Source organism: Zygosaccharomyces rouxii, assembly GCF_000026365.1.
Source record: "Zygosaccharomyces rouxii strain CBS732 chromosome E complete sequence".
In the NCBI taxonomy this organism is placed as follows: Eukaryota; Fungi; Ascomycota; class Saccharomycetes; order Saccharomycetales; family Saccharomycetaceae; genus Zygosaccharomyces; species Zygosaccharomyces rouxii.
In genome coordinates, this window is record NC_012994.1 from 747,740 (window position 1) to 772,231 (window position 24,492).

General features: G+C 39.1%; 15 protein-coding genes and 1 non-coding gene across 16 annotated transcripts; 4 read left to right on the plus strand and 12 right to left on the minus strand.

Moving 5' to 3' along the window:
• Positions 1-226: 226 nt before the first annotated feature.
• On the minus strand, positions 227-3,109 carry CSE1 (importin-alpha export receptor; the record flags this gene model as incomplete). Its single annotated transcript, XM_002499291.1, has 1 exon — positions 227-3,109. One exon carries the CDS (start codon positions 3,107-3,109, stop codon positions 227-229), a length of 2,883 nt encoding a protein of 960 aa, XP_002499336.1.
• Positions 3,110-3,339: 230 nt separating this feature from the next.
• DOC1 (anaphase promoting complex subunit DOC1) lies at positions 3,340-4,125 on the minus strand (the record flags this gene model as incomplete). Its single annotated transcript, XM_002499292.1, has 1 exon — positions 3,340-4,125. One exon carries the CDS (start codon positions 4,123-4,125, stop codon positions 3,340-3,342), a length of 786 nt encoding a protein of 261 aa, XP_002499337.1.
• Positions 4,126-4,202: 77 nt separating this feature from the next.
• Positions 4,203-5,090, minus strand: BNA6 (nicotinate-nucleotide diphosphorylase (carboxylating); the record flags this gene model as incomplete). The annotated part of the gene is made up of 1 exon (XM_002499293.1): positions 4,203-5,090. The coding sequence occupies one exon, from the start codon at positions 5,088-5,090 to the stop codon at positions 4,203-4,205; it is 888 nt and encodes a 295-aa protein (XP_002499338.1).
• Positions 5,091-5,290: 200 nt separating this feature from the next.
• KAP114 (karyopherin KAP114) lies at positions 5,291-8,320 on the minus strand (the record flags this gene model as incomplete). Its single annotated transcript, XM_002499294.1, has 1 exon — positions 5,291-8,320. One exon carries the CDS (start codon positions 8,318-8,320, stop codon positions 5,291-5,293), a length of 3,030 nt encoding a protein of 1,009 aa, XP_002499339.1.
• Positions 8,321-8,588: 268 nt separating this feature from the next.
• ANK1 (ankyrin repeat-containing protein ANK1) lies at positions 8,589-9,116 on the plus strand (the record flags this gene model as incomplete). The annotated part of the gene is made up of 1 exon (XM_002499295.1): positions 8,589-9,116. One exon carries the CDS (start codon positions 8,589-8,591, stop codon positions 9,114-9,116), a length of 528 nt encoding a protein of 175 aa, XP_002499340.1.
• A 95-nt stretch (positions 9,117-9,211) lies between these two features.
• On the minus strand, positions 9,212-10,345 carry TAD1 (tRNA-specific adenosine deaminase; the record flags this gene model as incomplete). Its single annotated transcript, XM_002499296.1, has 1 exon — positions 9,212-10,345. One exon carries the CDS (start codon positions 10,343-10,345, stop codon positions 9,212-9,214), a length of 1,134 nt encoding a protein of 377 aa, XP_002499341.1.
• A 211-nt stretch (positions 10,346-10,556) lies between these two features.
• On the minus strand, positions 10,557-12,239 carry RTF1 (RNA polymerase-associated protein; the record flags this gene model as incomplete). Its single annotated transcript, XM_002499297.1, has 1 exon — positions 10,557-12,239. One exon carries the CDS (start codon positions 12,237-12,239, stop codon positions 10,557-10,559), a length of 1,683 nt encoding a protein of 560 aa, XP_002499342.1.
• A 347-nt stretch (positions 12,240-12,586) lies between these two features.
• On the plus strand, positions 12,587-14,365 carry RMD8 (Rmd8p; the record flags this gene model as incomplete). Its single annotated transcript, XM_002499298.1, has 1 exon — positions 12,587-14,365. One exon carries the CDS (start codon positions 12,587-12,589, stop codon positions 14,363-14,365), a length of 1,779 nt encoding a protein of 592 aa, XP_002499343.1.
• A 100-nt stretch (positions 14,366-14,465) lies between these two features.
• On the minus strand, positions 14,466-16,586 carry GUS1 (glutamate--tRNA ligase GUS1; the record flags this gene model as incomplete). Its single annotated transcript, XM_002499299.1, has 1 exon — positions 14,466-16,586. One exon carries the CDS (start codon positions 16,584-16,586, stop codon positions 14,466-14,468), a length of 2,121 nt encoding a protein of 706 aa, XP_002499344.1.
• A 422-nt stretch (positions 16,587-17,008) lies between these two features.
• RAI1 (decapping nuclease) lies at positions 17,009-18,151 on the plus strand (the record flags this gene model as incomplete). Its single annotated transcript, XM_002499300.1, has 1 exon — positions 17,009-18,151. The coding sequence occupies one exon, from the start codon at positions 17,009-17,011 to the stop codon at positions 18,149-18,151; it is 1,143 nt and encodes a 380-aa protein (XP_002499345.1).
• A 22-nt stretch (positions 18,152-18,173) lies between these two features.
• Positions 18,174-19,100, minus strand: ZYRO0E09614g (aldo/keto reductase; the record flags this gene model as incomplete). Its single annotated transcript, XM_002499301.1, has 1 exon — positions 18,174-19,100. The coding sequence occupies one exon, from the start codon at positions 19,098-19,100 to the stop codon at positions 18,174-18,176; it is 927 nt and encodes a 308-aa protein (XP_002499346.1).
• Positions 19,101-19,189: 89 nt separating this feature from the next.
• BRR6 (Brr6p) lies at positions 19,190-19,699 on the minus strand (the record flags this gene model as incomplete). Its single annotated transcript, XM_002499302.1, has 1 exon — positions 19,190-19,699. The coding sequence occupies one exon, from the start codon at positions 19,697-19,699 to the stop codon at positions 19,190-19,192; it is 510 nt and encodes a 169-aa protein (XP_002499347.1).
• A 356-nt stretch (positions 19,700-20,055) lies between these two features.
• Positions 20,056-20,126, minus strand: ZYRO0E09658r. The gene has a single exon. It is a non-coding gene; the product is annotated as a tRNA-Gly (tRNA).
• A 1,475-nt stretch (positions 20,127-21,601) lies between these two features.
• Positions 21,602-21,967, plus strand: KGD4 (alpha-ketoglutarate dehydrogenase subunit KGD4; the record flags this gene model as incomplete). The annotated part of the gene is made up of 1 exon (XM_002499303.1): positions 21,602-21,967. The coding sequence occupies one exon, from the start codon at positions 21,602-21,604 to the stop codon at positions 21,965-21,967; it is 366 nt and encodes a 121-aa protein (XP_002499348.1).
• A 71-nt stretch (positions 21,968-22,038) lies between these two features.
• Positions 22,039-23,106, minus strand: PDE1 (3',5'-cyclic-nucleotide phosphodiesterase PDE1; the record flags this gene model as incomplete). Its single annotated transcript, XM_002499304.1, has 1 exon — positions 22,039-23,106. The coding sequence occupies one exon, from the start codon at positions 23,104-23,106 to the stop codon at positions 22,039-22,041; it is 1,068 nt and encodes a 355-aa protein (XP_002499349.1).
• Positions 23,107-23,497: 391 nt separating this feature from the next.
• Positions 23,498-24,283, minus strand: PRE4 (proteasome core particle subunit beta 7; the record flags this gene model as incomplete). The annotated part of the gene is made up of 1 exon (XM_002499305.1): positions 23,498-24,283. The coding sequence occupies one exon, from the start codon at positions 24,281-24,283 to the stop codon at positions 23,498-23,500; it is 786 nt and encodes a 261-aa protein (XP_002499350.1).
• Between the last annotated feature and the right edge of the window lie 209 nt (positions 24,284-24,492).

Consider the following 24,492-nt stretch of genomic DNA (forward strand, 5'->3'; position numbering starts at 1 on the left):
TAAAAGGTAAAAATTCAATAAAAATTACAATGAAGAGGTAGTAACGAATGTCATATAAATCCACGATTTTCCTTTGTTTTCTTGTTTTTTGTTTGTTGTTTTTTTTTTTTTTTTTGATCAATCGGGTCCTGTCTATAAGATGTAGTAATATTCTATTTGCGATGAGATTAATGGGTAGTACGGACATGTATATATCTGAAGCGTAGGAAAATATGGAATCTTATTCTCAAACTGCCACAGACATGAGATCTTTCAATTTTATTTGAGCGTCTTGTGGAAGTTGTGGTGCTAGGTTTGAAACTAAAGCCATACCTGAAGATTCATTGTATTTGCTCAAAGAAGTGGCAACATAGGACCTTAGACCATTAGTCAAATCAATATCTGCTAACGGATCAACAGGCCTTTCTGTAACACTTACCAATCTACTGAAACTGGAACCAAAAGTAGAGATTTCTTCCATGTTGTCAAAATCGATATGATCGTTAGTCAAATTGGCAATGCTTTGTGAAGATGCTGTCTCTACTATAGCTTCTAATGTAGGTACTAACAGTGGTTGGTATTTGTTGACAAAAATGTTACCTGAAATCATTACATTGAGAGTACCCACCAATGCAATCTTACGACTCAATAGATGACCGATACCAGGTAGTGTGGTAAGTATGAAATTACCCCAAATTTGTGAGAATACACCATCTTGTACACCATCGATGAATTCCACAACGAAATCAGGTCCCAATTTGATAGAGATGGTAGCCAAGAAGACGACCAATTGTTTAACGTAACGTTCCGTTTTAGAAGTTTGCAAACGCTGTAAAAGTAAAACTGCGATTTGCTTCAAATAAGGTTTCAAACGTTCCATATCGATGTGGAGTATAATAACTTCCAAAATTTCAAACCCATAAATGTCATATGCCTTGGAGGCAATCAATCTCTGGAAAACACCAAGAACAGGGATTAAATTGGGGAACAACGATTGGTCTGCCTTGATAAAGCTTTTCAAAATTCTTGTCACGGCTGGAACGTTACCTTTCATCTCCCATAATGGTGGAGACAATATAGGTTGTGCCAATTGCTTGATACTGTCGGGAACAGACTTACCCTTCTCCACGCAGAAGGCAAATAGTTGGAACACATAGGGAACAAATTCTTGAATGTCCTCAGATAAAATTTCCAGGAATACCGGCACGATGGATTGAACGATTTGGGGTAAAAGTTCCAAAGGAGAATGAGATTCAATAGCACCGATCGATTCAAATGTGTAATGAGTAAATCTAGGATTCGATGGATTTTTAGAAATTATTGTCACGATTCCTAACAATTCTTGTAAAAGATGTGAAGCCAAACCTTGAATGGTATCTTCCGCAGTTTGTAGAACTCTAAAAACAGCTCTCATTAAAAACTCGTTCTCTGCAAGCTTTTCTGGTGAAGAACCCTGCTTCAGAATTAACTTGATCAAATTGGTCAACAGCGGTTCTGCACTGTTTGTCAAATCCATCTTATTAAAGACGAAATTAGGTGATGTGATAGATTCTCTAATCGTTAGGATTCTTTCGATGGTAATGGCAGCGTAGGTATAAACGACATATTCATCCCTTTCTAAGAAGTTGGCCAAAATTGGTAAGATTTCAATTAATTGTGGTTTGTTTAGTTGGTTTCTGAAAATGTAGATGTATTTGATGGCGTCTACCCTTAAAATAACATGAGGTACTGAATTGGTCAAATCCGGGGCGATTTGTTTCGTAAAGAAGTCTACCACATCTAGCAAAATGTTAGTAGAAGATACACCTGAACTGGTGACATTACCATTGATGGCAAGAGCGGTAAACAAGTAAATGCTCAAATCCTTATACCTCCAATTTTCGGTTGGATTCAATTGATACTGCTCGAAAAATTTTTGTACATGAGTTGCGAAAATGTTGGTTATTAGTTGTTCGTTTTTCTCTTTCAATTCCTTCAAAAAATCTGTGCAAGCCCTTCTCCTAGTGTCCGTATCAGAACCTTCTAAATCTCTACGCACGTATTCGATAGGATCATCTTCAAATAATTCAATATCAGATTCACGCAGAGTAACATTCGGAAGAATAATCTGTTCAGCAATGTTATTCATTGCAAATTCGTTGTTGAAGATTTCGAAATATTTGGGAATCCTTGATACCGCAGTGAGAAAGGCTAGTGATTTAGAAACCAAAATATCATATTTGGGTTCAGATGACATGGCAGTGAGTAGTGACCATGTGATCTGGATAAAATCGTTAATCATATCACCAAAGACATCCTCGTAACGTGTTGTATACAACTGCACCAATTCTTGAATGGAAGATTTGACTTTTATGAGAACGCTTGCGGTTTCTGAATCATCGGGGTCATCTAACAATGGATTACTATAGGCCAAATATTTGTGTAAAATCCCCATTCCCGTTTGAATGTTGTCTTCGAAAAATTCTGGAATATCTTGACAATTGAAATCATAATACAACTTAACCAATAGGAGAAAAACTTCAAAAAGTACCTGTAACTGTTGTTGATTGTTACCATTTTGTTGGATCTGTTCATCGACAGTCTTCAAAAGTGATAAGAAAGGCTCCGTGAAAACTTCTAAAACCATTTTAATCTCTAAGAATAATTCATCTGAACGAAACAACGGCCTCCATCTTTTGAAGATAGAGTGTGAAACGATAAGAACACCTCTGTTGGTAACCATATCATCCGCGGTCAATCTAGATGCCAAATCATTTAACAAAGTGGGCCAGTTTCCGGGGAAATCAGAATCTGCAATAGCTGAAATAGCTTCACCGATCTGGATTTGCAAATTGTTGGGTAGTGAAATCATTAGTGGTACGATTTCCTTCTTTATGAGTTCAGTGTCGCTTGCAGGAAGTAAATGATTACCATCTTCATCTATCCATCTTCTTTTCACGTAATTTTTAAAAAAAAGAGCACCTGCCAATCTTGTAGCTAGTGGTAAATTTGTAGATGCAACTATATGCAAAAGGCTGAGACCAAATTCTGGTTGTGTCTCTAATGATCCCAAATTTCTTTCTGCACTCTTGGCAGTGCTTGCTACAACTGATTCTTCCAAGAATTTAGCAATAGTTCCTAAATCGCCCATACTACTGGAAATATCTACCACAAATCACACTAATTGATACTACAAAAGGTCTCAAAGACTCCTTATACGTAATATTTTGATAATAAGGTGTGTGTTGAAGGGAAGAAAACCTTTCGTTTGTTGTTCTTAAAGTGAAAAAATAAGAGAAAATCATATCAAGGTCATCGCCTCACGTGTAAATGCTGTTAGCTATACAATAAAGATATCATCTCACCTTATCTCACCTCATCTCACCTCAATGAGCACTGCGTCACCAACTGGTTACTGCTTGCCAGAGATTGCATCCATTCTGAATTCTCCACAGACGTTTTTTTGGATGGTGCAAAAATCCTAATGCCTCTTAGATGGGTATCCTTACCGTTCTCATGGTTGACCGGGAATACAATTCTGATGAACTGGCATTTCAGTAAATTGTCTGACGAACGGTTGTCCTCAAACGTAAGTGCTACCCACCCGTTAACGTTACGGACTTCAAGAGTCTTGTAGAAAAGAGCATCTGAAGGACTGTGGCCGACGTAAATCTTAATAAGTCGAGGTGTGTAGGATTCATCAGCTATCAATGAGAAGTAAAACGCTATGAGAATCACATCAATTCTTTTGCTGAAAGTGATATCGAGCTGATGTGGTTGTACACCATCGCTTTGCCAGTATGTGTCGGGATTGTCATCTAATGCATTATCAATGGAATTACCCATTTTAAAGGATGATGGCTTCCAATGGGCTAAGTGGTTCACATTACATGTAGAATCTGTGTCAAAGAGCTGTAAACCTTGTAGAAACCTTGTAGATAACTTTTCCGCTGTCATATGGGCATATTTGGATTCATCTTGGAACCCATTAACAAACATGTTTTTTGTGCCTTCATCGATAACAGTATCATCGAGTACAGTTTTTGGTTCTTTCTGGTTTATTACTGGTCCCAGTGCGGACGTGGGTGCCAGTTTATCTAGTAGATTCTCCACCTGTTGTGGATCCATTGAGCTTTTTGTAACTTCTCTTGTCGTTACTACAATCATATCGTTAACATCACTGATACATATAAAAAATATACATGCCTAAGAAATATTGAAAGGAAGAAGTGCGTATCTAACATTTAATGGTCAATCTTCAACGAGAAATCTACCACACCCGTTCCCTGGTGGATGCTACTTGTGCTGTAGATATCGATCTCTGGACATAGGTAACCTTGTAGATTATCCAATTTAAGACCACCACTGCACTCTAGTAAAAACTCCCTTTGTCCCTTCCATTTTGTCTTTAGGCTAGACGCACATATTTTAAGACCTTCAGGTTCAAAATTGTCAAGCATTATCACATCTGCACCGGCTTCAATGGCTTCATCTGCCTCTTGTTCAGATTGACATTCCACTTCAATCTTGACTGCAAATCCGCATACACGTCTGGCAGCATACACAGCATTGGTGATGGAGCCAGTGGACCAAATGTGATTATCCTTGAGCATGACCATGGAGGACAAATCATAGCGGTGAGGATCGCATCCACCAACTAACATTGAGTATTTCTCTAGGCGGCGAAGACCTGGCGTAGTCTTTCTAGTACCTGCTATAGTACCTCGATAACCTACAGACTTAGCTGCTTCCATCAGACGACGGGAACTTGTAGCAATACCGGAACTTCTAGACAATATGTTTAAAGCTGTTCTCTCAGCAAGTAATACATCTTTAGCCTTACCAGTTACTTTGGCGACAGGTAATTTGCCCTGGGGTGCTTTAGAGATTAACAATTGATCTCCTTCTTGAAAATACCACTCAACTTGTAACTCACATTGCTTAAAAACTTCATTAGCAAATGGGACACCACTTAAATATCCATCTTGTTTGCAGAAAAGAGTTGCAGCCTTTTGATCAGATCCGACTACAAATCCACCGTAATCAAAGGAGGGAACATCTTCCTGTAGCCAATTAGTTATGTCTTGCTTCCATTGGCCATTAGATGGCAAAAGGTTTTCGTAGTGAGCCATCGTGTTACAAGATTCTGAGCTCGTCGGTACAGTATGGAAGATCTAGTGTAAGGTTATTGATGTTAGATTAGGAGTCAAATATGACGTTTAAAAAAAAAAAAAAATAATAATAATAATAATAATAATAATAGTGATAATAAATAAAAGACTTAAGAAACGTAGAAACTTTTCTTAGATGCTATATAAAATGCTTTGTATTATTACAAAAGGTTTTCAGAGAGGATTTGCTTTTCATTGTCTGATAACTGTTCGTATATCGATTGAAAGCCGCTAATATTTTTGGCGGCCACTTCTTTGAAAAAATCAACTAATAGTTGGTGAACGCTTCTAGAGTCCAGGTTATCGGCAAGACACTGCTCATCTAGTTCCTCGCCTCTATCATCTGTTTCATCTTCTTCCACGTAGTGTTGTAACCTTTCGTACTCTAAAGGACCTTCTACATCTTCCCAATCATCATTATCATCATCATCTTGATTCTCCTCAGTGTTCGTCTCGATACCGTAGGTTCCCGCCATGAGTAATTGTGGATCCTGATGCTTGCCTTGAAATTCCAATTCGCTCGTGAAAAGTTTAATGATCTTATGATAAACAGAAACTTGAGTGTATCTGTCAGGCATTTCTTTAGCCATTGATCTAGTTATAATAATGTCACTTTCATAAGGAATCAAGTCACCATTGACTTGCATCGAGTTCAAACGTTGATCGTTCAAGAAAAACAGTTTGCTTAGTGTAATGATATTTTCCTTTGTCCTTTTTTCACCTCTAACCACGTCAAAGGATTCTAACCATTTGGACATCACTAGATTCAATCCATTCTGATTCGAGATGGTAGTGTTGAAGAGGAAATCTACAGTCTGTTGGGCATCAGCAGATGTAACAAAGCAAAAGACAGATAACAAATTTTGGGTAGTGGTAATATTGGTAGCTTGGCCCAGTCTCGCAGCTGCTGCTTGTAAGATCATCGGTATTAAGTTTTGGATCTCGTTGGAAAATTTGGAAAAGATAGTAACTGTGAGGGACCCAACATGTGTGGCAGCTTGGTCAGGTACACCTGGGGAAAGCAGTGCATCCAAAATATTCACAATTGACTTCAAATGAGGTAAAATCACTTCTGCTTCTGTATTGTAAATCAAATAGCCCAGTGCCTCTGTCGCATACTGTAAAATCTCTTCGTCCTTGGATTGGTTGAGAATATTCTGGAGAGGTTCGAATACATCATTACAAATTGTGATCGAAAGAGTAGGATCCAGAGGTTTCCTTTTCATAAGAACTCCCAATACTTGTAAAGTTAATGATAGTAAAGGCGAATATTCAAAAGAAGAGTGCGCGCTTCCGATCATCACATTAACCATTGGTGGAAAACATATTTCCCAAAAAGTGATAAACGTCTTGACATCAACATTTTTTAAGAGCTTACCTAAGCATTCCTGTAATTCTATAGTAGTTTGGATATTAGATGGATCCTTGGAAGAAATGGTAAACACCAGATGGAATTCGGTTTGTATAATGGAACTAGTATCATCAACATTCTCCGAATTACAGTCTATAACGTTGTCAAGAACCTCCATGAGGACACCGTCAGTATCATCTTCTGCCTCTGGGTACAGCTGAGCAATGAGTTTTAAGGTTTTTTGTTGTACTTGAATACAATTATCAGGACCTAGAACAGAGGGTAGTTCTGCGAAATACGAGTAATACGTAAAAGAAATCAGTGTAGCAGATTTAATTAATTCATTGTCTTGAGAAAGTGCAAAGTCCAATGAAAGGAACAAAAAATTCTGAACAAGATCCCTTACATTTGGAAAAGAATCCATGATTTTTTCTAATAGTTTTGGAATCAATAAAATTATTCTACAATTAACAAAAACGCAGGACAAGGATTTTTCCAAAATTGATTGTAATTTCGTAAAAATACGTGTCACAGCATCCATGAATTCTAATGAATTTGCTTCGTTGAGTAACAGAGATTGTAGCAGGTACAGCAAAGACTCATTAAATATCCACCCGTCGCTAAAGTCCGAAATTTGACTTATTTCGTGCACAAGTAACACCAAAACTGTTGCATAGTCTTGAGAGTCAAATGAGGACAACAGTTCAGCAGCTTGGTCACGGATTGTGAAAGAAGCTACTAATCCAGTTTCTTTAGACACAAAACTGTTGAAATCAGTTTGCCAACTATCAACAGTATCTTGATTCAAACAACACAGTCTGCTCAAACATCTCAGCACTGTTTGTAGTTCCTCTTCGGTGAATCTTACATCACATAATGATGACAAAAATTCTAAAATATTGACCGCATATTCGTTTATAGCATCCAGTTGATCTTGTGAGGAATTTTCCACCATCTGCATGTAAATCTGAGATGCATTCTCCAAATCTCTCATGACTATGGTTCTAAACTGATGATACATATCGGGTGCCACAATTTTTTTGGAGAATTCGTTCTTTAACAAAGTTAAACCTTGGTAGATTTTGGCACCTGCCATTAGTTGCAAAGTCTCTGATATGGTTTTATTTTGGGTCGTTAGAAAATTTACCCACATCTGTAAAATTTCCTTACAGGCTTCTACTGTCAATTCTTTCCTCTTTGTCGTAGAGCTCCCGTTTACCGTAGACATCTGTAAAATACAACAGTGCAGTAGGTTTAAAGCGGCTACTTTAGCCTCCCAATTGGCATCATAGCTATTCATCACATGAAAAACAATTTTTAACGTCTCAAATCCAATACCTTCTTCGAAGAACATCTCTTCAGAGATAACATCATCATATATTTCATTTAAAAGCTTCATGGCAGCTAACGAATGGCTCTTCATGATTGCATTGTATACTATATTGAGCAATTCAGGCCATTGATCTGGGAAATCTACTGCTGATATCTGAACTACAGCATATGATGCACCATTTCTAATCTTACTAGGTTGATGTTCGTCTAAGCATAACTGCAATAGAACGTCTCTTATCATTCCTCTAGCTTCTAACTTCACGGTACTAGTACCTCGAAAAGATTCAAAACCGGGTGTCCAGTACATGGTAACCAGCTTCCTCAGAGTGAGCAAGGCAAACTGTCTAGACGGCAGCTCCTGTTGAGTATCAGCAGCTACTTGAACAAACTGTACAAATACTTGACTTGAATCCTCATCGCACATCTGCAGTAATCGTTCTTCTGATGACTTTCTCACATTGTCCAAAGGCGACTGAGCCTCCAGTATTAAACTAGGAGCATCAAACATCGTGGATGTACCTTTAGAGACCAGAAATGAGTCCCTTCAGCTCTATAAACCTTTTTCTGCTTGAAACTGTGCTAAAGTTCACTGTTGGCCAGGTAAGTAAGTCTTGCATCTCGCGTTGATAGGGGCCTGTGGAACATCTTGTATGCATGTACGCAGTGAACAATACAATGGATTCATCAGAACTCTACTAAAAGGGACCTATAAGAGGTGTTTTAACGTTATTAGTATTCTCAGTGGGTCAGGTTTTGTAGTAGGTTGGATATAAGAAATGGATAAAGAAGGAGCTTCATTTGGAGAGCAGTTGCTCGATGCCTCGAGAAGGAACAATATAGATCTTTTGAAAATGGTTTTTGAAGGTCTTGGTGGTGATCCGGAAAGGATTTCTGAGTTGATTAACGAATCTAGGGATCCACTAGGTGACACAGCATTGCATTTGTGTTGTCGCTATGGTTCTTGGGAAGTCCTTGACGAGATTTTAGACCAAGATGGTATTGAAATTGATCCACAAAATACCAAGGAACTTGATACACCGTTGCATGTCACCGTTAGGTACGCCCATGATGAACCTGAACATGGTACTTTCATAGCAAGAAATTTGGTAGAAGTTGGTGCAGATCCAAGAATAAAGAATATGAATGGTGATAAACCTGTTGATCTCATTCATGGTGACGATTTAGATGAGCTCATTGACCTGTTGCAAGGTGCTGAGCTTGCAGCAGACAATGATAGAGTTGATGACGGTGAAGAGGGTGAAATTATAGAGGACGACGGTGAAGATGTGGATGATGAAGATTGAAAGGTTAAGACTACAATGACTGTGCATAATTAAGTAGAATTGAATATCTGATTATTTCTTTTCGTTTTAAGTAGGAAGTCCGCTGGAGTTTGGTTTCATTCGCAGTCGTCTCTCGATGTCGATATCCAGCCTTTTGGTGAAAGAAGTTTTCTACAATCCTGAATCAGTGCATTTCTATCCTGGATGGTTGCCTTAAACTGAAGGTATGTGGCATTGGTAAATTCTGGTCTCAGGGTCTTGAATAATTGCCATTGAGCGTATCTGCTTACGGCCGGTTCACAGTTACGTCTCAGTGGTTTATTGCCTTTTGTATAGAACCCGTTCTTTAATCCATTCAAAAGAGCTTGCTCCACAGTAGATTCCGGGGTTGAATAGAGCTTGATACTTGACATGGCACTCGGCTCCTCTTCACTAGAATGTTTGTCGTGCTCAAACTGATAAGAGCATTGAAGTACTTTCAGCGGTACATTGGGCAAAACTTTTATTCGATCATAAAAACTTTGATGCAGAAGATCTGTCGTATTAGGGGTCACAAGGTATTTTAGATACACTGGTTTATTCAATAGCTTCCATGTCATACAGTTTAGAATTGAAATTACTTGTCTTTGGCACAATTTATCAGAACACGATTTGCAAAGCGTTATTTGCGAATCAAATCTTCCAGGTTTCGTCCTTACTACTTGTCTCCTAGAATAGTTGAATCTACCACGGACAATACTGGTCACTGCTGGATCCACGAATTGGATCGGATCATCGTCTTGCATTTCAATTATACTTTCATCTTGACACAAGAGATCCATACTGGCATCACCACATGGTAAAGTAGATATGTAAATAGCTAGTTCCCAGTTATCTTTAAAGTGAAAGAGCTGATCTTCAGAAGCCCTTTCCACTAGATCAATTTGATTGTCTGAGTTTGAGTTCAAATATGCAATTTGGTCCAATATTACTGCGTTGAACGCCCTCAGTGCTAATATTTCTGCATGGCAATCGTGAACCATCTTACCACCACTACGATGCAAAAATGCATCTGGTAGCGCCTTAACGCCAGTAGCGATCGAAATCAATCTGAGATCACTATTTTTTTTGTCAATTGCTACTATGCCAGCTAGAACAGTCCATTCTTTCACGCCATTGGACCTTGTACCAGGTTTACAAGATGACCCTAGCTTTCGATAGCCTTCAAGAACCTTTTGCGCAATTCTATTTCCAAGAGAGACGTCATCCATTGGGGAAAGGGCTGGTTATTCCAAGGGCTATTTCTTTCGAGGTTAGCTAAGTCAAGCGACTAAACAACATCAAAAATGCCTTTTGGATGTTTAGAAGTTCATCAAGAACATGCCTATCACATGATAATTGCTCAATGTTTAACATAAATCACACTAGCAATAAAATCGTGAAATGAGTCTTATATTGTCATTTTTTTTACTATACTTACATTCAAATATCAATACTAAACTGGAAGTCCACGGTGCCAATCACTTGCTTCAATCCACCCAGCCTTCTGAACCTTGCAGAAAGCAGTTCGTGTTTCTTTCTCTCAGTGGTAGATTCATCTTCCTCTAACTGTTTTTGTTCTGCATCGTTCTTTGCCTTTTCATTTTCTTCCTTCTGGATCTCTTGATAGTAGAATTTAGTCCTGGTCTTGAGTCTGCTGAAAGGATCGCTTTTACTGTCAAAGGAAGTGTCCTCTTTTTTAACTTGCTCGGCATTCTTGAGCCTGTCAATATTGACCCTTCTGTTTTTAGTGGTCAATGCGTTCAGTTTATTAATACCTACCTTATCGTTTTCATGTTGTTTCTCATAAGTGGACATTCTCTTCTCGAAGCTTCTCAACTGAGAAGAATATTTAGCGATATCTCTTTCATTTTTGGTCTCCATCGCATACTGTAATTTTTCCTTGAGTACAGTTTTCTCTAGAACAGCATTAACACCTGATAATTTCTTGTTGAAGACCATTCTATTACGAACAATGTCGTTGGTGAGTTGCTCAGTTAATGGTTGAGATACAAAACTATTAATCTCTTTGGCTTTATTTTCCAAAGAATAAACTGAAGGACCGGTGATGTGATCTCTTTCCAAAGCATGCATGTATCTTTCAAATTCTTGTTGAGTGATGGCACCATCACTAAAGTATCTCATTTGGAAAACTTTCCTGTCTTTACCTTGTGTAACACCAAAATACTGGTTGGTAATAAACTTACCCATGTTATAAGGTTTCTGAAGGAAAACTTTCTCAATCTTCACCATACGGTATAAGGTCTCGCCACTGCGTTTATCTGTCCCCACATTGACTCTACCGTAATTACCCCTAACAATATCATTGAAACCAGGATAAAAGCAAAAGTTAGCAACGAAGGAACGACCAATCTTGGCTTTGTTAAAATCAGCTACATTGGCCTCACGATCCAAAGCTTCTTCTGCCCATTGAACTTCATCTTCATCTTCTTCAAATCTCGATCTCCGACTGTATGGATCATACTCCTCTTCGTCTTCTTCGTCTGAGTATTTCTTATCTTCATACCCGTAATCATCTCCTTCATCTTCTCCCTCCTCTTCTTCATCACTGTAGGGACGATTTTGGGATTTCTTCTCTCTCTGTTTTCGAAGTTGGGATAATTTAGAAGCCTTTATATCAGAATGACCAGTAGCCACTGTAGACCTTGTTGAAGAACGTGTCTTTTTGCCTTCTTCCTGTTGTTTACTCCTCTGTTGCTGTTCCTTAAGGTTCTTACCACGTTGTCTGAACATCTTACGATCTTGGTACTTTTGCATAATCTGCGATCTCTCAAACAGCATGGTTTCCCTTTCCATCTCTGGCAAACCTCCCAAGTAATCACGATCAGCTTCATCTTTATATTTGCCCTCCAGTGGAAATGGATTCTCCTCCTCCTCTTCTTCATCGTCATAGTCTCCAGTACCTGCACCGGATGCGGCAGGATTGTAATCATCTTCATCTTCATCTTCGTCATCTTCACCACCTTCTACCTCTATCCTCCTCTTCTTAGAGCTAGCTCTATCTGACTTACCACTTCTCTTGGCAGAACTAGCCAAAACTTCGTCGTCATCTTCCTCTTCATCTGCCCCTGCAAGGGCCAACAGATCTTCTTCAATATCGGACATAGCTATAATATGCACTGGGTAGTTCGATTAAAGCTATTTCCAGCCACTTAAGACGACTCCTTTATGTAGTTATCTTCCTTAGAGGATTTCCTTTCAGTATATTGTTAATGGGTTGGTTGAAATTTCAACTCATGTTGAAAAAAGTATAGGGAACAAGTGAACCCTTCGATCTTTGCACCATACTAAACGGAAAAGATTATTGGAAATAGAACTCTAGAGAGTCCTATCAGAACTACTAAAACCTCTTTCAGGGTTTTCTGCTCCGTTAAATTTGGTTAGATTCCATTAATCTGTGATTTGCCAGCTTAATTGTGGGTATATCGTCCCCTAGATTATTTGGAGAAAAGATGGCTTATAAACCGACAAGTAGAAGGAAACCAGGACAACAGGATGCTACTATGAGTATGTCTAAGAGGTCTCCATCGATTTTGGTTACTGATTCCAGGTCTGCAGGTAAACGAATGAGTGCTCCGTTTGCCGGACATGCCGCTGGAGTCAAAAGTCGAGAAGACCATGTTGCAGACAGAAACCGTTTGGCGCCGTACCCATCCAATGGATCTAAGTCTTCGTCCGTTAGAAGGAGGCCTTCAGGAAGGTTTAGTGATATATCTATTGATAACATTTTATCGGATGCCTCAGATGTTCCTTCGGGACGTAGAGAGGAACGACAGTCGAGCTCTTCACTAGATAGGTTTTTTCCATCAGGCCCTTTGAGACCATTATCATACACCAAGATGTTAAATCCACTTCCCTCGAGAACTTCCAAGACTTCACAAAAATTGGTCTTAATTCCGGAAGAAGTTGCTGGAAGGGAATCCTCTACAACCGGATACGGTCCAAAACGGGCTGCAGCATCTTTGAATGCTACTGGAAAACGCTCACAAGGTAGGCGAGGTCGTAAACTCTCACGTATCACAGCTTATAATGTAGCGGAAGGCTTCAATTTAGAATATATGGCTGATTTTTTAAAGGCTACTCATGAGGTATCACCAAGAGTTTATGACGAATGTCTTTATGTGGCATATACTCTACCGTTATTATTGGGTAAGGATGGGTTTAGGGTGAGATCAAACGTTTCCAAGAAGGTTTTAGGTGGTAAGACGTTGATTGATAAATTGATTGATAATAGTGAACAAAGAGATCACCATTACGAGTATTATTCTGGTGTAGAAACTATTGAAGATGTGGACAATAATTTTGAGCTAGACTCGAATGGTAATTATGACGCAGATATAACACCGGATCATTTACCCAATGCTATGGGCAATCAAGATACTTTTAATCCAAGTGAACCTCAGTTCTTTGCTGAAGAGACCCCCGTGGAACAGGAAAGGAGGGAACGTAGAGAGAACTTCAATTTTGATTCTAGTTCGAAGAACGATGATGTGGGAAACGATTCAGATCAGCATGCAGAAATCTTCATATTCCGTTATGGTGTCATTGTGTTCTGGAATTTTACAGAAATACAGGAAAAGAATATTTTGGGGGATATTGCTTTTGCAGATTTTAAGAACTTAGTTATCAGGCCCCTTGATGAGCATGATATTGAAAGAGAACAGTTTCATTTTGATTATGACAAAGATATTGAAAGACCAAGAATTTTCAATGATATAGTTACTCTCAGGTCCGGTGATCATATCATAGAGTTGACTTTATCGCACGCGATTGCCCAATCATCCAAATTGTCACGGTTTGAATCTAGAATTACACCAATTTTAACCTCTGCCACCAAATTGCCGAAAAGGCTAGCATTATTTGGTACTCTGGGTATGAAAAGGGAACAGCTTTTGAAAAAATCTGGTAAACTATTCAAGTTAAGAGTCGATGTAAATTTATCCTCTAGCATTTTAGATACTCCCGAATTTTTTTGGAGTTTCGAACCAAGCTTGCATCCTCTTTACATTGCAATGAGAGAATATTTGGAAATTGATCAAAGGGTTCAAGTAATTAATGACAGAGCTAAAGTTTATTTGGAATTTTTTGATGTCTGTGTAGACTCGGTAGCAGAGCGTAACATGGCAAGAGTGACTTGGTGGTTTATCTTTGTCATAGTGCTTGGAGTTCTTTTTTCAGTTGCTGAAATATTGGTTAGATACGTCATGATTCGCAATCGTTTATCAGGGTAGGTAAGGTTTTTATAGATGTTTTCATGTAGTTCCCAAGAGTTCGACTATGGATAAAAAATTGTTGGATTCATTACACACAAGAATTGATATTTTTCTCTATCTATTTCTTGGCACCGTATCTGTTCACGGATTTACCATCAGGAATGGTAAAGAAGATGTATGGCTTGTCACCTTCAGCCTTGGAGTCCAGTCTACAGTAACCCTTTCTTTCGAATTGAATGATATCACCCACTTTCATGTCTTTTACGTTGACATCACCAACTGCCTTAGTATGGAATTCAGTTTGAGGTGTGATGAAGTCGGTGAAGTTTTCATCTTCTTCCAATTTGTCCTTTGTGATTAAATGGTCGAAATCCACCATCTCAACAGGAACGTAATCAGTGTTAGCCAACCAAGTAACTTTGTGCTTGGTCTTCTTGAAATCACCACCTAGGTTAGTCTTGGCAACCAAGGAACCATCAGCATTTTTGCTAGTGATGATAATATTACCCCAGTCCATGAGGGTCAATTCTTCACCAACTTCTAACACACTGGCATCTTCCTTGTCGATGATAATTTTGTTAGAGTAGATAACTTTCTTTTCACCAACAGCTGGGTTTTTCTTATGCTTTGGCTTCAATTCGACCTTTGGAGTCTCAGGAGCACCTTCGCCCTCCAAAGTGATCTCTACTGGGTCTACGACAGCGGTATGTCTAGGTGCCACTGGATCAATGATCTTCTTATTGACAGCCCAAATCAAGTTCCATTCTAAGTTGATCACATTCTTCGAAGGACCTTGAGAAATGACGAAGTTTCTCAAACCCTCCACGGTCATACCTCTTCTTCTCACACCTCTGACAGTTGGGAATCTTGGATCGTCCCAGTTTGAGACTAGACCATGGTCAACCATCCATTGTAACTTTCTCTTGGACAGCAAAGTTCTCATGAAGTTAACACGAGCAAAATCCCAAATATGTACTTTTCTCAAACGTAGAGCCTTTAGCATCCAGTCGTATTGAGCATTACGGTCTCTGTACTCGATGGTACGTAGTGCATGGGTAACACCTTCGATGGAATCAACGATAGGCACACAGAAGTCGTAAGTTGGGTACATCTTCCATTGACCCTTGGTTCTGTGGTGAGGAGTTAAATTGCATCTGTAAATGACAGGATCTCTCAAAGTTTTGTTAGCGGCTTTGTAATCGATCTTTGCACGAACACAGTTCTTTTGACCGAATTCGGTACCATTTTTCATCTCTTCAGTGAAAATTCTTAGATTTTCCTCGACTGATAGATCTCTCTTTGCAGAAGGAATACCCTCCATACGTTCTTCTCTCATCTTCTCCACATCGGTATCATCACAGTAAGCCTTACCTTCTTTGATTAATTGGACACATAGATCATACATCTCTTGGAAGTAATCAGAAGAGTAAGTGATCTTATCACCTTTGATCCCCATAAGTTCAAGGTCTTCCAAAATGGCATCTTGGAATTCCATTCTTTCCTTGGATGGGTTAGTATCATCAAATCTAATGATTAATTTACCCTTGTAAGCGTGTGCAAAATATTCATTCAAAATAGCGGCCTTAGCATGTCCGATGTGTAGATAACCTGATGGTTCTGGTGGGAAACGAGTAACCACCTCACCCATCTTAGCGTCAGGCAGATCAATTTCGAAATTAGCCTTGTGACCTTCCTTCTTTTTACCTGCGGTAACAGCTTTCTTGATACCTTGCATAGACTTGGTCAAATATTCATGTGCACCACCAAAAGAAGGATTTAATTCCAAGAGTGTGTACCAACGAGAAACGTTGACATACACCTTATTCTTAATGATAGATCCAACCATACCATTAGACCTTAAAGCACCCCAGCAAACAATATCAGCTGCGGAAATTTTTAATCCACCTAGGATAAAAGTTCTCAAATTCAAAACTGCATCCAATCTTTCCAAAGATTGAGATAACTGTTGGAAATTCTTGACGACTAGTTGTTCACGGGCAACTTTGATCCAATGGGCAACTTCTTCAGAGGATTCATGGCCAAATACGTCTGGGTATGTGCTGATAATCTTGGCAAAGGTATCATCTGAAGATCCATTGAAGACGACAGGAGCAGCATTTTTTTCATCGACGAATTCAACTGTAATAGCATCCTTGTGAGCAGCATTCACGATACGAGAAGCAATTAACTCTGCATAGGCCACCACTGGGGCCTTGCCATTGATAACTAAATTAACCATTGACAATTCTAAAGACGCTGAGGTCACTTTTTAATGAACTTTGGCTCGCTAATACTGCCTTTACCACTATTACTATTACTCTCTTAAGGTCATCGACATTCGGATATTGAAAAAATTTGACAATTTGGTGTCCGGGTCACCTCATCGCGCCCTAGGATTTTACACATTCCAGGAAATAGTGGGCGGCTAGAAGAAAGGGATACCAATTACAAAGCAATAGGTATGGGACTTCTGTTACATCGATAATAATGGTCTAGTAAGCCCAATCTTGTTGTTAATTGGCCTCAATAATTTATATGTCATTTTCTACGAATATGCATTCTTACATATAGTTCAAAGAATCTCTCGATGAGCTAACCATACACTTCAGATATTGGTCCATTAACCGCTGAAAACAAGTTCATTGCTTTTAGCTTGTTGGTATGGTGGTCACTTCCAATTTATTCGTGAAGCAGAAAGGCACCACAACGGCTTTGAAGCAGCCTAAAGAGTTGACTTTTTACTCAAGAACGGATGATGATAACTTTTTAGTGGAAGACGATGTTCATTTACAGTACTACTATTTACCAGATGCTGATTTGGAGAAAAGATTAGACCTCAGTAGTGGCATTAAAAAATTGAAGGATACTGCCAGTAATTTCAAGGATCAAGGTACTTTATTTGGACTTTTACAAAGTATTCAGAATTATGAACAACGTAAGAATAAAAAAATTAAAGCTGATATCGTTACCTTCCGTGGTATTATGAGGAAACTTATAAGTGCTGCATTCGATACTTCAAATTTTAATCCAATAGATCTCCGTATTGTCAGTTTTGATGGTCAATTGTTCATTAAAGAAGTTCCAAAGCAAGAAGCAAAACCTGCTCCTGGCTCACCTGCTCAATTAGCCTGGTATAGTGGTTATAAGTTTGAGACGTTGGCTACGCTACCACAACCTTTGCCGTTAGTTTCGAGAACTACCTTGGACAAGAGACCAAAAAAATTGGTCAACACTGGTGAAGAATATATTACAGTGGTGAAAACTGGTGTCGGTAACGTTAAAGTAATATTGGGAGCGGAAGTTGATTGCATATTTGACTTTAAGGAAGAAGGTAAGGATAATCTGAAACATTACGCAGAGTTAAAATGTTCTGCAGATGTTAGCACCCCGGCGGATGCTCGTAAGTTCGAACGCAAAGTGTTTAGAACCTGGCTGCAGTGTTTCCTTGTTGGAATACCTAGGATTATCTATGGATTTAGGGATAATAATAACGTACTCAAAACTGTTGAGGAGTACACTACGACGGAAGTACCAGTTTTATTGAAAAGCAATAATCCAGCTATGAATTCTTCATGTCTTGATGCAATTAAGTGGTATGGCACCCTAACGGAATGGTTACTGAAGATGATACCAAGAGATGGTGATACAATTAGAGCATATCGTCTAGTTTATGAGAACAACCATCTCCGGTTGACAGAAATAGAAGACACTGAATCAGAGTACCAGGGTCTCGTAGAGGGAGAAGAGATTCTGAGTGATGAATTCAAAAAATGGAGAAAATCTATGAACGAAAGAAATTTGTAGAATATGTAAACATGTAAAGTATTTAAGATCTGTAAACATCGAAAAAATGAGGTAAACACCATTGGAAATGTTTCTTGCTACCGACTTCATTGATCAGTTCCACATCAGACTTTTCTAATTCAAAATCAAGCGTCCCCAAAATCTCATGTATGCGTTCTTCTTTGGAAGATGTAGTTAGGGCAACGATACCACGATCAATGACCCATCTCAATACTATTTGAGTTTCGCTTTTACCGTACTTCTTCATCAGATTTGGTAAAATATCATCTAATGGTCCCGGTCTTGCTCTAAATAATGGTGCCAATGGTGAATACGCCTCTACAACAATATGCTTGTTTTGACACCACTCTACGACACCAGGAGATTGATTTTGCAAATACGGATGGAATTCAACTTGGTGAACCATGGGGAGATATCTGCAGTAGCTTTCCATCTGTTTTAAAGTCTCCAGAGGAAAATTGGAGACACCGATTGCTTTAGCGATTCCAGCTTCGTAAAGCTCCTCCACTTGTCTCCATGCCTCTTGAAGATCGATTCCAGCGTTTTCCTTTGTGATATCGGGCCTGTGGAGCATGTAAAGATCAAAATATTTAATACCTAGAGCTTCTAATCCTTTTTTAGCTGCTTGGATGGGTCCTGAGCAATCAAGGCCAGTCCAAGCGCCTTGGTTGTATTTATCCGTAATAAACAGCTTATCGCGAGGAAGTTGAGATCTTCTAAGAGCTTCTCCTACTTCTTCATGAGTCAAGTAGAATTCTGCAGTATCGATGTGGTTAAAACCTAAGTCAACAGCTGTTACCAACTGATCTACAAGTTTATCGATGAATTGACCCTTCGTCTCACCTTCACGCTTAGCTATACGCCATTGGGTACCAGTACCAAACCCAAGTACGGGGATGTGCGTATGAGTTTCTTTGATCTCAATTGTAGGAATTATGGGTCTAGTCATAGTAAATGGCAAGTGATGATTCGATCAATACATGCTTGAGGTCTATCGAATAAGCAGTAATTGGTTTTATACCTCCAGTCATTATAATATCACTCAATACGGGCATTGTTGCTTGGTTGATAAGTGGACATACGGTCGCCACGGATGTAGTATTGGACTCTGTAGGATGCTATTACCACATTGGTGACCAGCACCAGGGCACATACAGCCAGTAGGACGAATACCAATGATCTAAAAGAAATTGCTTCTACAAAAGCGTTTAAAGTTTCTGCTAAAGTTTGCGTCCACAACGACGCCGATTGAACTTGACCTGTAGAATGCATGCAGTGATGCCAACCATCACATAGTGTTTCTAATGCAGGTACGTGCGAAACGCACCCATTATCCTCGTAGTGTTTTTGACACCTTTTCACTCTGATAACCTGTTCTGCAATTTTTAGTTGAACTTTCTGATCCACATCTTGCTTTATGAGTAGTATAAATTTGATCACCACACTTAGTATTATCACCAAGATACTGGAATTGAATGCTAGTCGGACGAATTCTCCAATATGAGATGCATTATTACTTGTAGACGATTGCGTCAATAACTGGGTCATGGGAAAAGCAGTAGACAACCGTGATTGATGCAAGTGAAGCCCTGCTCAAGAGCCTGGGCTTGGTAGGTTTAGAAGTACCGGTAAAATGTTATGTTTTATTAAGATAAGTTATTCTTTTATAGTTCTAAAGGTCCCAGTTTGAGTTAGCTGCGAGACGCCGTAAAGAGTCGCTCATTGATGCCACAGTCACGTGCCCGGAAGAGAGAATGTTCGACGTTGAGAAAGAATTGGAAAGTAGTTAGCGATAGGCGGCTAAATGAGGCTTACGACATGTTGGGCATGTCTGTAGGGATGGTCTCCCTTTTCTGGCGTTTAATATGATCCATTTTTCGCTTTAAAAATTTGAGAAAAAGAAATGCGCAAACCCGGAATCGAACCAGGGGCTCATCGATGGCAACGATGAATTTTACCACTAAACCATTTGCGCTCAGTAACTTATGATACGGTGTTGGAGTTATGGGGTTCTTACGGAAGGACACTCTGATAGGGTTCGGTTAGTTATAAGAATACGATGTAATTTAGACTAGAGCACCAAGACCTCATTATGCAATCTACGAAGACCGGTTCTGTCCATTAAGCTACATCTCAGATCTTGATTGGATCTAGGATCTCGTTATATACTATTATTATTGTAAGTGGTACAAAAACACATTAATTACAATATGTTAATTTATCCAAATAAGACGTAATGGTGCTATTATTCTTCTTGTATATGTGCCAGTTCCAGCCCACAGGGTACATAGAGAGCCGCAAAATGCGGTAGGGTGGAGTTATCGTGATGCCCGTTTAATTCATTGTACATGCGTCGAATATGATAATGCTACTTATTGAGCAAGGCTAGGAATTCGATGTAAAAATATGGTTTCAATGTACATACATATACATGGGATATAAAGCACCTAAACCTTTAATTTCTTCGAGGGTAGTTGGATGTATTAATTTTCAATATGTATCATAAGGCTTCGTCGTAGCTAACGGTTATTATCTATATTTGGTTTTTTTTCAGCGGTTAGTACACATTTGTAGGTTGATAACAATTGATGTACTCCGTGAATCAATGTAACCTTGGCACTGAATAAGTGTGCTGTGTTCACTGGGCTTGCCACATATTGACACAATACTTGAATAAAAACAAACATAACGTCTATTAAAGGGTAGTGCTATATATTATATGCTTTCCTGTCTAAGTATACCATATAGAATAACCATTTTGAAAATTTGCTAATATCGATTCAGGCTTTTCTCTGTCCAATAAAAAGAATGAATTGATGGGAGAAGGCAAGAGTTGCCACTGGGCTCCCATTCCAATAGGAATGAGTAAGGGAGAACTATCAGAATGAGAGCCCAGCGTTCTGAAGAAAAGAACAGTTTATGCAAAAGTATAAGAAAACAAAATGGACTTTTCTCGCATTTACTCTGTATTTAACACTAATGAAAGCGTTTGTGACACAAAGATAAAATTGACATTAAGAGGCACTAGCTAGATATTAAACATTTTTGTATAGTATTATAATATATTGAACCACAATAAGTATATTGAATTTTGAATAATTTATTTATTTTTTTTTTTGGTTTTAAAGATTTCTGTCGCTGACACTGGCACTGGCACTGACGTTGACCGCGTCGGCTCCGGCACCGGTCGACTGATAGGACCCGAAAGCTCTCAACATGAATTAAAGATCATCATGAATCTAATTACCAGAGGTTGAATCAGTATAGCAAGTTTAACCGGTACTGACACTCGCGTTCTTTGTCAAAGTGAGTCTCTTCCAAAGGATAGCACAATCCGTTTCGAAGGTTTTATCAAAACCGACAACATTGCAATCACCCAAGGCCCCCAATTCATCAGTTGCCAATAGTTTTACCCCTACAGAATCACCATTAGAAAAGGGTACCAAAGAAATGCGTTCGACTTGTGTTAGATTAGCTCATCATTATACACCAATGATTCGTTTCGTTGGTGGTAGACATCATCATACACCACATTCAAGTGAAATCTTACCACATCCTTGTGCAGAAAACGGGTTACTACCAAATTCTAAGGATACAGTACCAGCAGGTGAATTTTTGAAGAATTTGAGGCCATTTAAAGTTATTCCATACAAGAGTAAAGCTGAAACTGTTCAACCTGACAGCAGATACCAATATCAACAAAGACCATTGCAAGAAGGTGAAAAGACACACGCTTATGAATTATCTCCAAGGTTTCAATTTAAGGGCTTCAGCGAAAGTGAAATAGAATCCATCAATGGTGGTGGTGCTTTATAAATTAATTGATAATATTATTTAATTCTTTTGTTTAACAAAACACAAATGCTAGCATTACAAAAGGTGGCCACTCATAGGTAAAAAGTGTAACCTTTAACAGCAACGGAAAATCGTATTCCCTCCAAACCAAATCTTTGGGCCTCTTGGCGAACTTCATTCAAAATCACTAATCTTGGATCTTTGAAGGAACAATGACCTTTGACGTGTGTTATTATTACATCCATATCTGGTCGCTGTTCACAACCGTAAACATTCTGTAGATGAGACAATTCTTCAACTAATCTTGTTGGGGACATATGCCCATATAATTCCTTTGTATCAATTGGTGATGAACACTCAACGATTATGGCTTTAATCTTATGCAATGGAACTCTTGCCGCCAAATATGAACAAAGGTTCGATAGTAAAGGTTCATCACTGTCAGGTTCCATATCCCCACAGATTATTATACAGTGGTCTGTGGTTATATCACGAAATAAATAGACTGTACTGAAGATTTTCTCTCGTGGAGAATAAGCCCCCTTACCATGAGAAACTCGGAATGGTGTTATTTCAATATGCGTAAATGTTGGATTTGTGGTCGCAATTTGATCCGTCAATGATTCTGTCTTCAGTCTTTGTCCACCACCATGAATTAAGTTGGGCCAGATGGAATCATTAAAGATAAAACGTTCAATCGCACTTGTAGTAAATGGTAGCCCCCATATCGTCTTGGCCATCGGTTTTGGAGAATTGAATATTAGTGGACTATCTACGACCATTGCTGCAATGTGGTCTAGATGAGGATGCGTTACATAGTACCCTTTGATCGACTCATAAACTTTGGCTGAACGATAACTTGTAATTCTTGGTGAGCTATCCAGTGCATGCAATGTTGAATCAGAGAGGCCTGGTCGCACCTGTACATCAGAATCGAAAAACTGGTTTACCGGCTCATAGTCCCTTTCGTAAAATGACTCTATAAGTCCTACTCGTAGTTCTCCTGCTAGCATCCTGGAAATCTGAGTTGTACCAGCACCTCCGTCAACACATACCGATTCCAAACCATGCCAACCAAATGGTCTAATGAGAAAACACTGTGTTTCACCAACATCAGGTCCACCAGAGGCACCTAAGACAGTCACTTCAAACTTTGACATGACTTTTATACTTTGTACAACTTTTTTGAGGGATCACTAATTGTGCACGCATCACCAGATAAATCAAGTTCTTTTCATGAATTTTATTTATGCTACAAATAACATAATAATAATGTATTCCTTCCCACTATCAATAAGAATACAAGCTAAATCATGAACGAATCATAAAATCACGGCATCTCCTTGTTCAACGATTAACAATATTTTGCGCTGCTGTTAATTTCCAGACACCATTGTTTGCTTCATGTTGCTAATTAGCAACGAGATTATCGACGATGATGATATTCTGGCCCTTCCCGCAATGGGTAGAATGAAACGACAAAATGTATATAGAATAGAAACTGGCATTAAAGCTCAAAGATACATAGACAAGCGTAAAATATAAAGCATGTTACACTTTCTGTGTACCATAGCCCTTGATGTCCTTGGCGAAAGACCAAGAAAGATTTTCTATCCTTTGGTTGGTTTTGAACTGTAGACCCAAGTCATTATCGATTATTGCTAGCGAATACTGTTTGGATGATCTTGCATCTCTGTAGAATAAAACTTTGAGGCATTCGACGATGGCATTTTCAGCAGTTTGTAGATCCAGTTTAGCGACGTCACTGTCACGATCCACTAGTTTCCGCAGCAGTGGAACTGCCATGTAGGAGCCGAATCCTGTGGCTAACGATGGAGAAGAGTAGGTGACACCAAGTAAGTTAACGTAACGGGAAAATGGCTTGCCGTCTTCTACACCTGCAACGATAATTGCATTCCACAGTGGGTTAAATTTGGATCTACGATGGTACATGACTGCCGCTAGGTATTCGAACACATAACTTGGCTTCAATCCCTCTACTGAGTCTGCAAATGAATTGTCGTAGTTGTTTTCAGTAACTAGTTCTTCGATCAAAGTTTCAATGTGTTGCATATCAGAAATATCACCAGAAATACCCACAACTGTATTATCCCCCACGGGGATCAGTCTTTCAACGTTGTTAAAACGTAACAGAGATCCGTAAGAACCCAGATTATCGGCCGCAATTACGACACCATTGTTATATTTTACACTAAGCACGGAGGTACCAGTGACTATGGGTTGTTGCGTATTCATCTTGGGGTGTGCCAATTGTTGGTCATAGGCGCCATAAGTGGCATCTGAAGGTCTTCCCCAGCTAAATGGATCGTGATTCATGGCGTATAATTCTCAATTGTAGAAATGTGTATGCAGTATCTCCCCAGTAGATGGTTCTATGGGTACACTTTTACTTTTCTATAAGTTTGCTAAGTCTTGTCAAAGGGTGGCAAAGGTCATTTTGATGTTCGGCTCGTTGGTCCCAGTTGTAAGATGATTTGCTCCGGGCGTGCGGGTAACCCCAAGGTACAAGCAGTATATTCTACATA